Raw genomic sequence first — 14285 nt, forward strand, 5'->3', positions numbered from 1 at the left:
CAGTACTCTTGAGCTAAGCACTTTTAATATTTTGTCATCTGCTTTTCAATTTTTTGTGCACATCTGTGTTTGAATGTGTCTACGAATGTGTGTTTTAATACAGTTGAAATCAGACTACCGTATAAGTACTGTTTAGTGGCCTCCTTTATCCCCAGTTGATATTATATCATAAGCATTCTATGTCTTTAAAATTTCCAATAGTTGTACAATATAACCATACCAATTTACTGTAAGTTACCTAAACATTCTCCTTCTTGACATTTAGGTTATTTCCAGTTTTTCACTATTTGAAATAACTCTGCAATATGCATATGTACATATTACTGATATTTATGATTATTTTCTCAAAATGAATTAAGAATTTTTTTTAAAAAATGAAATGCTGGGTCAAGGAGCATAAATAGTCAAAGATTCCTGACATACACAACAAAATTATTTTCCAAAAAGGTTATAGTAATTTCCACTCCCATCAGCAGTTTATGAAAGCATTTGTCTTACCACATCCTTGATAGCATGGAATATACCCTGTAAAAAGTCTTTTCGTGTGCGAAAATGGCATTATTTTTTAAATTTAAGTTTTGATTTTTAGGCTGAACACTGTTTTTCATGTTTAGTAGTCTTTCTATTTTTTTGTGAATTATCAGTAATGTTTGTGTCTATTTTCTATTACTGACTTACTGTTTTGTCAATTGGTACAAGTCACTTAAATATTAAAAATGTCAGTTTTCTATCATATTAGCTGCAAATACTTATCCAATTTTGTGCTAGTTTTTTATGCTCAGTAATCCTTAATTTTTGCTAGTCAAATATATAGATGATTTAAGGAGAAATTCACCATCCAATGGTCAACAAAATATTTAGCTGGTTTTTCAAGATTTAGCTCTTTTATGTAAGTAAGATTTATTTTTGGATATGGTAGAGATGGCATTTTAAAACGATTTTTTGAAATATTTAAGCGATTTCTCAAATACTGTTTATTGAACAATCTCTTTGCCGCAATTTGTGATTCTTCCTTTATCATAATGATATATGGTAAGTAATCTATAACAGGATACTTTGGGGATATACAGTATGTTTCTAATCTCGTGTTGATACTATAATGTTTTGTTTATGCACACTTTATAAAGTTTTAAACAAGAGAATTTGGGGAGGCCAATGCATGAGGATCACTGGAGCCCAGGAGTTTGAGACCAGCCTGGGCAACATAGCAAGATCTCATCTCTACTGAAAAAAAAAGTAGCCGGGTATAGTGGCGCATGCTTCTGTAGTCCAAGCTACTCGTGAGGCATGAGGATTGCCTGAGCCTGGGAGGTTGAGGCTGCAATGAGCCAGGATAATGCCACTGCACTCCAGACTGGTGACAGAGTAAGACCCTGTCTCAAAAAACAAACAAACAAACAAAAAATGTTATTTCTTTGCATTTGTTTACTTTTCCAAGGAAACTATAAAATCTGTCAACATCAAACAAAAATCCCTATTGTGGCTTTATTTGGAATTTTGTTAAGCCAATAAATTAACATTAGAAGAACTGACAGCGTTAAAATAATCAGCCATTCATTCTACTACATTTTCTTGATATAAGCAAAATAAAGCACAGCTTAAGAGTTCTGTTTGTTTACCTGTGTATTTGTGTGTGTGTGGGGGGGGGGTGTGTGTGCATTTTGAGGAAGGGAAATTTGGATAGGTATCTTTCCCTTTAAAATACAAATGACATACATTATAAAATTCTTTAAAACACACAAAAATGTACTTAAAAAGTCTTTTTCTAAGCTATAAAAACATGTCCTCATTTTGGATTATTTAACAATTTTTTGTACACACAAGTGAAGTATAACCAACAAACATCTGATTATTAATAAGCTGTCTACAGAAGTAACCATTGAATCATTTTTTAAAAGACTGCTCAATCAATGTACTAATTTATTATCTTTTGGGTAATGCATTTAAAATGCTTGCTCTTACCTAATATTCCAGACTTAGGAATCAAAACTTACTGACTGCATCTCTGTGCTAGTATGGGTTTAGATAGTCCCACATCGAGAATGGAGGTCTGAAGAGTTTAAAAGAAAATTAGAAATGACTACAAGAATTTCTCAAGCATATTTGTGACACTTCTAAAATCTAACGCAAGAAATCATGAATAATGGAGCCTTATTATACTGTTGTCCTTCTATGCCTTGGTACCAGTTTTTAACAAGGTCCTTTAAAGACCCTCCTTAGAAGGGGGTCCTAGACAATCCCTTTCACATATTGAATTATGTTCTATAGTTAATAATATACCAATAACACACCCTATGCTCACGCATGGCACATTCTACACTGGAGGTAGACAGATATAAGCCAGAGACCTTAGCCACTTAAGCACTGGCTAGCATACCAGAAACACACTGTTCCTTTATCACAGCAAGTTCCAGAGCTCTGGGAATCAACAGTAGCTCTCCCACATTCTACACTGTAAATTCTGGAAGTAAGACATTGAACTACTATCACCCAATTAAAATGCTACTCCCAGACTACTACTTAAAGAAAAAATGAAGCAGACAAAGACAGGATTTAATCTCATGCCTGAAAAATCTAAATCACAGGACAAAACATATGAAATGATACTTTTCAAGACACTGGACATCAAGCAACAAAAGACACTGAATACTGAGAGACAGAGAACAAATGAATTATGCCCCACAACTGCCTTAGCTTACTACCTGGAAAGAGTTTCCAAGTGGTAGTACAGGGAGGGCTAAGTCAGGTGGAGCCTGAAAGACTTCCTGAGTAGATAAGCCAGAACAGAGAGTCTTGGAGAAGGAGGACAAAATTCACAGGATAGAGTATTAGAGAAGAGTAAACTGCACAAAGAGAACTCTGTAGATATGCAGACAGTCTCCTTCAATCATTCAGCAGAGAAATACTCAGCACATGTGAGTGAGGACATTACCCTAAACCAGGAAAGGAATGAAGGGTTAGAGGAACCAATCGATGAACTCACCATGGCCAGGAATAGTTCCTGTTGCCTTCAGCCAAAGCAGAAAATCTCATAATTCATAAGACATCAGACAAAGTAATTAGAAGGATTTTGCTTCAGTAGTGGAGCAAAATTAACCCCTGACTGAAAGCTGTGTTGGTCCAATCTAACAAACTTTAGAAGTAAGACCTATAGGGATCAAACTAGTTTTATATCTCAGAACAGAGATCAATAATAGTTACAGAAATACAAAAATGTTCATCACCTTAACAAGCTAAATGTCACAATGCCTGCCATCCAATAAAAAACTGTCAATCATGGGCGGGGCACTGGGGCTCATGCCTGTAATCCCAGCATTTTCAGAGGCTGAGGCGGGCAGATCACTTGAGTTCAGGAGTTTGAGACCACCCTGGCCAACATGGTGAAATCCCATCTCTACTAAAAATACAAGAATTAGCCAGGCTAATTGTGCACCTGTAGTCCCAACTATGCAGGAGGCTGAGGCAGGAGAATCACCTGAAGCCGGGAGGCAGAGGTTGCAGTGAGCTGAGACCACGCCACTGCATTCCAGCCGGGGCAACAGACTGAGACTGCACCTCAAAACACACACACACACACACACACACACACACACACACACATACATACATATACACAGTCAAACACGGATCCAAGGAAACTACCCCCGCCCAAGTCCAGGAAGAGAAAAACCTTAAAAGATTAAAAGAAAGAGCCCACTCAGCTCACAAAGGACTGAGCTAGCTCCTCTTCCCAAAAGGGAGAGTGAAAAGCCTCATAAATCAAAGAGTGTTTGTTAGAGTATAAGAAAGGACATGCTTCAATACTGAGAAAAAATTAATCTTAAACTAAATACTTCCCTAGTCCCACATGACTAAAGCTTAAACACAAGGCCCAAAATGATCAAAGTGTTTACAAGACAATGAACTGCAACCTAGAAAAGAGCTAAATACTACTTATATGAAAATAAAGGTATCTAGAATGTAAGAAAATTAAATCCACCATGCCTGCTATCCAGTAAAAATGACTATGCAAGTATGATTCCATTGAAGTACAACATAAGGAACAGACAATACTTAAATAAATGAGTATGGTTATGTTCCAATGAAACTTTATTTACAAAGAAAAGTAACTGGCCAAATTTAGCCTGAAGACCGTATTTTCCTGATCTCTGAGTTAAAACTTATACTACAAATCCTAAGGCAACTATTAAATTATACAACAAAGTGTTATGGATAATATTTACAAACCAACAGCAGAGATAAAAATGAAATTGTAAAAAAAAAAAAAAAAAGTAATTAAAAAGAAGCCAGGAGAAGAGGGAAAAAAGAACAAAGAACAAATGCAACAAAAATAATCCCGAATAGCAAGATGGTAGATTTAAATACAACTGCAAAAATAATCATAAAATGTCACAGGTCTAATATCCCAATTAGAAGACACACTCTCAGACTGGATTAAAAAAACAAGGAAATTATGCTTCCTTAAGTACCACACATTAAATATAAAGACACAAATAGGCTAATGTTAAAATATGAAAAAAGATATACCAAACTAACAATACTTTTTTAGAAAACAGTTGGAGTGACCATATAAGTATCAAATTAGATTTTGAAGAAAAGAACATTACCAGGGACAAAGTCAGTCATGTCATCTCATAATGATGAAGGGATCAATTCATCAAGAGGGAATAATAACCCTAAAGGCTTATGTACCTAATGACAGAACTTTGAAACACATGAAACAAAAACTAACAGAAATTCAAGAAAATATATACAAATTCATAATTAAAGTAAAAGGTGTCAATCCTTGTCTCAAAAATTTGTAGAATAGGCAGAAAATTAGAAAGAATATAGGCAATTTAATATCACTATCAAACAACTTGATACAGTCCACATTTATAGGACCTTCCACCACCCAAAAATAGCAGAATACACATTCTTCTCAAGTGGACATGGAACATTTACCAAGATACATGATATTCTGAAGCATAAAGCAAATAAAAGTAAGTTTAAGAGAATTAAAGTCATACAATGTATGTTTTATGACCACAACAACATTACAGTAGAAATCAACAATAGAAATATATGTGGAAGAATGCCCAAATATTTGTAAATTAAGCAGACTTCTAAATATCCAATGAGTCAAAGAAATAGAAAGGAAATCATAAAGTACATTGAATTGAGAGAAAATAAGTGACACATATCAAAACTTGTGGGATGACCCTAAGGCAGTACCCAGAGGGGAATTTATAACACAAAACACCTACATTATTAGAAAACAAGAAAGGCCTCAAATTAATAACTTCAGCTCCCATCTTAAAAACCAGAAAAAGAAAAGCTAATGAAACACAAAATAAGCAGTAAAAAAGATTAAAGCAGAAAACAATGTAATAGAGAACAGAAATAGAATACAGAAAAATCAATGAAACCAAAAGCTGTTTCTTTGAGAGTAATAAAATTGATATATCAAATCTCTAGTGAGGCTAAACAGAACAAAAACAGAGCAAACATGAATTACCAACATCAAAAGTGAGAGCAGTGACATCACTAACAATTCCACAACTACAAAAAGGACAATAAGGGAATATTATGAACATTTTTATGCCAATAAATTTAGTAACTTTGATGAAATAGACAAACTCCTTAAAAGACACAAGTTATCAAAGCTCACTCCAAAAGAAATAACGCAAGTCTATTATATAAATTGATTTTGTAGTTAAATACTTTCCTGTAAGAAAAACTTCAGGTTCAGATGCCTTCACTGGTGAATTCTATCAATCATATAAGGGCAATTTGTCACTGAATCTACACAAACTTTCCCAGAAAGTTAAAGAGGCAAAAACTATACCCAATTCATTCTATGGAGTCAGAATTACTCTAACACCAAAAAGAGACAAAATAATACAAGGAAATCACAAATATCCCTCATAAAAACAGATGCAAAAATTCTTAACAAATTTTCAGCAAATATCATCCAACTTTATAAAAAGGGTAATACATCAAGACGAAGTGGGGTTCATCCATAAATGCAAGGTTGGTTCAACATCTATCAATCATTGTAATTCACCACAGTAAGACTAAAAAAATTATAATCTCAATAAATGATGAAAAAGCATTTGAATAAATCTAAAATTGATTTCTGATTTTTTATAAAACTCTGAAAAAACAGTTACAGAAATCTTTCTCAACCTTTGAAATCTATTTCTAAAAGTTGCTAGAAGTATTAAGTTTGGCTAGACTGTGGGAAACAAGCTCAATACACAAAAAATTGACTGTGTTTCCACCCAATTTAAAATTGATATTAGGAAGTCAATTCTATTTACAATAACATTAAAAACAGGATTTACTTAGAGGTAAATCTGACAAAAGCAGTGCAAGAATTACACTGAAAACAATACTGGGAGAAATTAAAGATGACCTAAATAAACTGAGAAAGATATCATGTCCATGAATTAAAAGACTCAATATTACTAAAATGTAACTTATCTGCAAATTGACCTATACATTCAATAAAATCCCAACCAATATCCCAGCACGGCATTTTTGTACAAAGTGAAAAGCTGATTTTAAAATTGATATGGAAATGCAAAGGACCTAGAAGAGCCAAACTTTCAAGAAGAAAAGCAAAGTTCAAGGATTTGCACTACCTCACTTCAAGACATATTATAAAGATACAGTAATTCAGACAATGTATAATTGCAATAAAGATAGACAAATGGACCAATGAACAGAATAGAGTATCCAGAAATAGGCCTTCATATATATGATCAATTGGTTTTCAAGAAAAAATGTAAGGTGATTCAGGGAAGAAAAGACAGACTTTTCCAACAATGATGCTAGAACAACTGGATATCTATGTGAACAAAAGAAAAGGACTTCTGTACATACCTATAACCATATACTAAAATGAACTCAAAACGGATCCTAAATCTAAATGTAAAATTCAAACTACAAGACCTCTAGAAAACATAATAGAAAATCTTTACCTGTAATTAGGCAGATATTCCTTATATAGAACATTAAAAACACAATAAAAGGAAAAAAATCCTATAAATCAGACTTCATCAAAATTAAGAACTTCTGCTTTTCAATACAGTGTTAAGAGAATGAAAAGACATACTATAGACCAGAAGAAAATATTTCCAAATAACATATATGATCAAGGACTTACATCCAAAATATATGAAGAACTCTCAAAACTCAATAAGAAAACAAACATTCCAACTAAAAAAAAACAGGCTGAAAATTTAAACAGACATTTTACCAAGAGGATAGATGGCAAATGAGCTCATGAAAAGATGCTCAATATCATTAGTCATTAGTGTGACGTAATTCAAAACCACAATGGGATACCACTAAAAACTAATCTAATGTTCAAAAATTTTAAAAGACTGACCATACCAAATGTTGGCAAGGATGTGGAGCAACTGAAACTCTCTTACGCTGCTGGTGGGAATGTAAAATTTATATAATCACTTTGGAAAACAGTTTGGCAGTGTCTTTAAAAGTTAAACATACACCTAGCACATGACCCAGTCATTATACTCTTAGGTATTTACCCATGAGAAATGAAAACATATGATACAATCACTTGTACATGAATGTTTATAGCAGTTTTATTAGTAATATCAAAAACTGCAATGACCCAAAATTCATCAACAGGTGAATGATAAACAAATCATGACGTATCCATACAATCAGTAATACTACCCATCAATAAAAATGAGTAATTAGTACATGCAACATAGATGAATCTCAAAATAATTATGTTAAGCCAGACAAAAAAAAATGAATATACCATATGATTCCATTTATATAAACTCCTAGAAAATACAAACCAAATAGTGACAGAAAGCAGATTCAGCAGGGTTAGGGCAGGAAGACGGTATCACAAAGGGACACAAGAAAACTTTAAGGAATGACAGATATGCTAATTATTCTTATGGTAATGATGGTTTCACAGTTATATACAAATGTAAAAACTTATAAAATTGTATACTTTAGTATGTACAGTTTATTGTATGTCAATTATACCTCCATAAAGCTATTTTAAAATGAATAAACACTACTCCCAGAGGTGTTTAGGTAGCTTGAGTAGCCAAAGTCCTAGGCTTGCCCGTATCTACTTTATCCAGTTATTCATATTGCTCTTCTGCCTAAGAAAATGAGTAGCACATTGAGATGATAGAAAATGCCATTATCAGGCAGATTACCAAATACTATGCAATGAAACAAACAGAGTAGCTACCATTTAAAATTTCAATAGGAAAAATGTAATTAGTGGAAGAACAAAAGTGATACTTTTCTTAGTTTTGTTTCAAGAAAATATAGTAAAAATGTACAGCTACTTACCTCTTTGGATAATCTTGTGAAAACATCTCCTCCCCTGAGAAAATCCAGTATTAAGTACAGTTTCCCTTCAGTCTGAAAGGCTAATTAAAAATTAGAATGTAGTAACAGGACAATCTCAAAGGCTTAAAAAGCTTAGTATGCTTTTAAATTAATATATGTTTAGAATTTCACAGTATTTACTCACATGGTCCATTAATGGATAACATCTCAAAATTAAACCCAGTGTTTAATCCAGTGTTGAAATAGCTATAAACCCCTTCCCAGAACATAATCACCCTTGAATGTGGCTTTACACAGAACTTCTACCATCAAAAATTTCCTAATTTATGAAGTATGTTCTACTGCAATTGCCTAAACTTAGCCTATCAAACCTACTGAAAATTTACGAATTCTACAAAGCTGAAAAAAAATGCCACTTCCTCTATTAAACTTTCCAGGATGTCTCCCTTTTCACATTTTTCCACAGCTTCCTTAACCTCTTCTTCATTGAAATTACTTGCTGCTACTTTTGAGATCTTATTATATTTATACCTCTTTAATAGTACTTATTCCATTTTGATTTGTACAATTAATTTCTTTACATCTCTGTGTTCTCTATAGGTTATAAACTTTTTGAGGTCAAAACGTGTTTCATTTCTATAGTCCACTGAATTTAATACACTATTTTTGCACACAATAAGCGTTTACGGATTGACTTACTACAGATTTGGGAAGGTCTTTAGATGTTACTTTTTTTATTCTGTTAGTATAACAAGGAGTAAAAGAATAATGGGTGGAAATTTCTTATGGGTTTTTAATAGTGATAATTGGGTATATATTTTAATGCATTATTTGTCAAAATTACACTAAGAATAAAATCAACAACTGCTACTTTTTTAAATATAGAAAAATGGAAGTGACAAAGTACACTATATCTGAGATAGAGAGAGAGAGAGAGAGAGAGAGAGAGAGAGAGAGAGAGAGAGAGAGAGAGAGAGAGATAGACAGACAGATAGATAGATAAAGTTGATCTCATCCATATGTTAAATTAGCAATGGAGCCATGATTCAAATTGAGAAATGTCTAACTCCAAAGTTCATGTTCTTTCCATTACATCTACTGCTTCTTACTAATAGTCCTTTTCCATTAAGTATAAAAAATAACTCAAGCAGACTAACATAACCACATGGTCCTCTAGAATATAACCAGGAAATAGATAAGTGTGGTCATTATGTAAATTATCACAACAGTTTATAGTCTAAGATTATGAAGTTACAGCCTAGTAGAGTACATAAATACTACCAGACAGGTAAGTGAAAAACACTATCTTGTTACTTTAAACAAGTTAACCAACTTGGAAAAATGAAGGACATACAACAAATAACTAAATACTGATATTTATTTCAGAAAAAATACATTTTACATAGTTGAATATACTAAATAAGTCTAAAGTATTTATTTCCTGTTATAGTATTGTGTGAAAGGAAATCATAATTCTCTAATTCCATATTAATAAATAAGGATTAAAATAAATACAAGAATAAAAGAAAGATTACATACCATAGTGCAATTTGACAATAAATGGATGATTTACTTCCACCAGTATATCCCTCTCCATCTTTGTCCGAACTCTGTCTCGAACTAAAAATTACATAAAGGTACAATTTTTACTCTCTTATATCATTTCAATTAAGAGTCTATCAATAATTTACCAAACAACAAATATAAATATATAAAATGTAACTTCATAAATGCCTAAATTTTCAGTTTTCATATTCTTAGATAATAATGACCATATTCTCAGAAAGCAAAAATATTCATTACATCTAGAGACAGGTTAAGGTGGCATAAATAGGTATGTAGCGAATATGCATTTATTATGTGTTCATCTTTTTTGGTGGTTGTTGGTGGTGAGACAGGGTATTGCTCTCTTGCCCAGGCTGGACTGCAGTGGCAAAATCTCAGCTCACTGCAACCTCCACCTCCCAAGCTCAAGCAATCCTCCCATCTCAGCTTCCCAAGCAGCTGGAACTACAGGAGCGTGCCACTACACCTGGCCCATTTTTGTATTTTTTGTAGAGACAGGGTTTCACCAGGTTACTCAGGCTGGTCTTGAACTCCTGGGCTGGGCTCACGGGTTCAACCCACCTCAGCCTCTCAAAGTGCTAGGATTATAGGTGTGAGCCACCATGCCTGGCCTATTATGAGTTTACTGATTGAAAGTGATCATAAGCGGTATTTTTATCACACCCTAAAAGATAGTGCGTGCAAATGGTTGTGCTTTCTCAAAATGTAATACTGACACAGACAGAAAAGGAAAAGTCAAGAATTTTGAAAGAAAAGAGTATAGCCCAATTAAGTTAATAAGCTTAAATTAAATGAAATATGTCACTTTTTTCTAGCATCAAATTTTTACTAGGGTGCATTCTCACTAAGTTAAGGCATATGCCAATATCAAATCCAGTAATATTACCTACTGGCTAGAAAAACTGCCACAAATACCAATGTTAAAAATAGCTACATCTATTCACCTTATGCAAGTAATACACAGCATATTTCTTAAAATACGCTTTGCCAAATTCTATTTTAATAAACTTTCTAATTTTCTACCTTTTAAAGAGGCTTTTTTTAACACCTTCATTGCATAGAGTTGCCCAGCATCAGGACCGGTCTTCTTTCTAACAAGAAAAACCTAATAGAAAATTGAACAAAAAAAAAAAAAAAAAAGGGAAAATTCACATTTCTAGTCATTCTTGCTCTACACAAACACACCAGCATACACTTGTATCCTTGCATTTTCTCTAATTTTATAAACATATGCCTTCCCATAGAGGGAAAGGAGAGATAGTGAGAGATTTGTTGAAGGATGCAAAATTACCCTGATCTGATCACCACACATTATATGGATCAAAACTTCACTATGTACCCCATGAATATGTACAACTATTTGTCAATTAAAAAAAAAATGAAAAATGTTATACCTTCTCCTGTAAATTATGCTATAATTTACATTATTAATATTTTCTCACTTTCCTTAGATTTAATAAATCATAATGTATATAAATACTACTATAGAAATGAAAATTTTTAAAATAGATGACCTGGTCCTGACCTTGGAGAATTTTATGAGGTAAGAGATAAATAACACAATGAAAGACAAACTTGAGCTACATACCTCCTTTTTAAGACCCAGGCCCACTTTTTGTTACCTTAATAAAGAGCAAACAAATATTATGACCCTATATACCTTAATTAAATATGCTTTATTGCTAAAAAATGCTAACGATCATCTGAGTCTTCCGTGAGCTATAATCTTATTGCTGGTAGAGGGTCTTGCCTCAATGTTGATGGCAGCTGAGTGATCAGGGTGGTGGATGCTGAAGGTTAGGGTGGCTGTGGCAATTTCCTAAAATAAGACAATGATGAAGTTTGTTGCACAGATTGACTTCCTTTCATGAAATAATTTTCTATAGAATTTGATGCTATTTGATAGCATTTTACACACAGTAGAATTTCTTTCAAAAGTGAATTCAATCCTCTCAAATCCTACCACTGCTTTAATTAAAGAAGTCTATGTAATATTTTAAAGCCTTTGTTGTCATTTCAACAATGTTCATAGCATCTTCACCAGAAGTAGATTTCATCTCAAAAAACCCATTTTCTTTGTTCATCCACAAGGAGCAACTCCTCATCCATTCAAGTTCTATCATGAGACTGCAGCACTTCCATCACATCTTTAGTTTCACTTCTAATTTTAGTTGTCTTGCTATTATTTCTACCACATCTGCAATGATTTCCTCCAATGATGTCTTGAACCCCTCCAAGTCATCCACGAGGGTTAGAATCAACTTCTTCCAAACTCCTGTTAATGTTGATATTTTGACTTCCTCCCATGAATCACAAATGTTCTTAATGACATCTAGAATAGCAAGTCCCATCCAGAGGTTTTCAATTTGTTTTGCCCAGACTCATCAGAGCAATCACCATCTACAGCAACTATAGCCTTACAAAATGTATTTCTTAAATAATAGGACTTGAAAGTTAAAATTATTCTTTGTTCCATGGGCTGCAGAATGGATATTGTAATAGCAAGCATGAAAACAATGTTAATCTCCTTGTACATCTCTATCAGGGCTCTTGGGTAACTAGGAGTATTGCCAATGAGCAGTAATATTTTGAAAAATGTTTTTTTTTGTTTTTTTTTTTTTTTTTTCCGGAACAGTAGGTCTCAACACTGGGCTTAAAATACTCAGCACACCATGCTATAAACAGATGTGCTGTCATTCAGGCTTTGTTGTTCTATTTACAGACAAAAGGCATAGTAGATTTAACATAATTTTTAAGGGCCCTAGAATTTTTGGAATGGCAAATGAGCACTGGCTTCAACTTAAAGGGTCCAGGATCACTAGCCTCTATCAAGAGAGGCAGCCTGTCCTTCGAAGCTATGAAGCTGGGCACTGACTTCGCTCTAGCTATGCAAGACTAGATGGCATCTTCTTCCAATAGAAGGCTGCTGCTTCTACAATTAAAACCTGTTGTTTAGTGTAACCACCTTTATCAATCATCTTAGCTAGATTTTCTGGCTAACCTGCTATAGTTTTTACATCAGCATCTGTAGCATTACCCTGCACTTTTATGTTACAAAAATGGCTATTTTCCTTAAATGTCATGAGCCAACCCCTGCTAGCTTCAAACTTTTCTTGTGCAGCTTCCTCACCTCTCTTAGCCTTCACAGAATTGAAGAGAGCTAGGGAATTGCTCTAGACTAGGCTTTGGCTTGAGGGAGTGTTGTGGCTGGTTTGATCTTCTATTTAGACCACTAAAATTTTCTCCATATCAGCAATAAAGCTGTTTCACTTTCTTATTATTCATATGTTCACTGGAGTAGCAATTTTAATTTCTTTCAAGAACATTCCCTTGCATTCACAACTTGGCTATCTGTTTGGCACAAGAATCTTAGCTTTTAGCCTATCTCAGATTTTGACATGCCTTCCCCACCAAGCTTAATAATTTGTAGCTTTTGATTTAAAGTGAGAAATGCAGAACACTTCCCTTCCCTTGAACACTCCAAGACCACTGTAGAGTTACTATTTAGATCAATTTCAATATTCTTGTAGGTCAAGGAATAGAGGGGCCCAAGGAGACAGAGAGAGATGGGGAAACAGCTGGTCAGTAAAGCAGTCAGAACACACACACCGGTTATCAATGAAGCTCACTGTCTTATGTGTGTGTGGTTCATGGCACCCTGAAACAATGATAACACTAACATCAAAGATCACAGATCACAAAGAACCATAACAGATGTGACAGTAAGGAAAACATTTAAAACACTGCAAGAATTACCAAAATATGAGACAGAGACAGAAAGTGAGCATATGCTAGAGGAACAATGGCACCGAAAGACTTACTCAACACAGGGTTACCACAAACCTTCTATACACACACACACACACACACACACACACACACACACATATATATATATTCACACACATACATAATATCTGTGAAGCACAATGAAGTGAAGGATATCTGTGAAGTGCAATGAAGTGAAGCATAATAAAAAGAAGTATAGCTGCATTAAGAAGATGACAACATCAATGTGGCAAATAAACATCTGCCTAAATTCAATTATTTGCTGGAAAGCTCAGATTCTACCATTGACAAAAAGAGTATCAGTTGTTTTTCTATGAACAGGCTCATTTCATTCATTTTTGAGAAAACACCTACCAAATAAGCATATTTAGGTAACCATAGTTTATTGTCCTTTAAAGGAAAAGTGGTGATCCATGAAAACAATGGTTGGTTCAGGTCACAACTCAAAAAATTTGTACAAGTCCTCTGCCTTGAGACAATCATTCTATTTTGTTATGTGGCTAAAGGGCTTAACATGTACTTCCCATTTCATCACAGATTATTCAAAAAAAGGGTATTCAAGGATTGAGATTTAATAAATGTAATAATTGTTAATGTCT

General features: G+C 33.7%; 1 protein-coding gene across 3 annotated transcripts in view; it reads right to left on the reverse strand.

Moving 5' to 3' along the window:
* The window catches only part of RPS6KA6 (ribosomal protein S6 kinase A6), a 140952-nt gene that overhangs the window by 84473 nt on the left and 42194 nt on the right, over window positions 1–14285 (reverse strand). For all 3 annotated transcript variants that reach the window (XM_030934023.1, XM_030934025.1, XM_030934024.1), the window contains 3 exons: window positions 10921–11002; window positions 9871–9951; window positions 8332–8411 (listed from right to left, as the gene is read on the reverse strand). In XM_030934023.1, the coding sequence (XP_030789883.1) occupies window positions 8332–8411; window positions 9871–9951; window positions 10921–11002 (243 nt within the window). The remainder of the gene's footprint in view (window positions 1–8331; window positions 8412–9870; window positions 9952–10920; window positions 11003–14285) is intronic.

This window comes from Rhinopithecus roxellana, chromosome 7 (assembly GCF_007565055.1).
Source record: "Rhinopithecus roxellana isolate Shanxi Qingling chromosome 7, ASM756505v1, whole genome shotgun sequence".
Classification (NCBI taxonomy): domain Eukaryota; kingdom Metazoa; phylum Chordata; class Mammalia; order Primates; family Cercopithecidae; genus Rhinopithecus; species Rhinopithecus roxellana.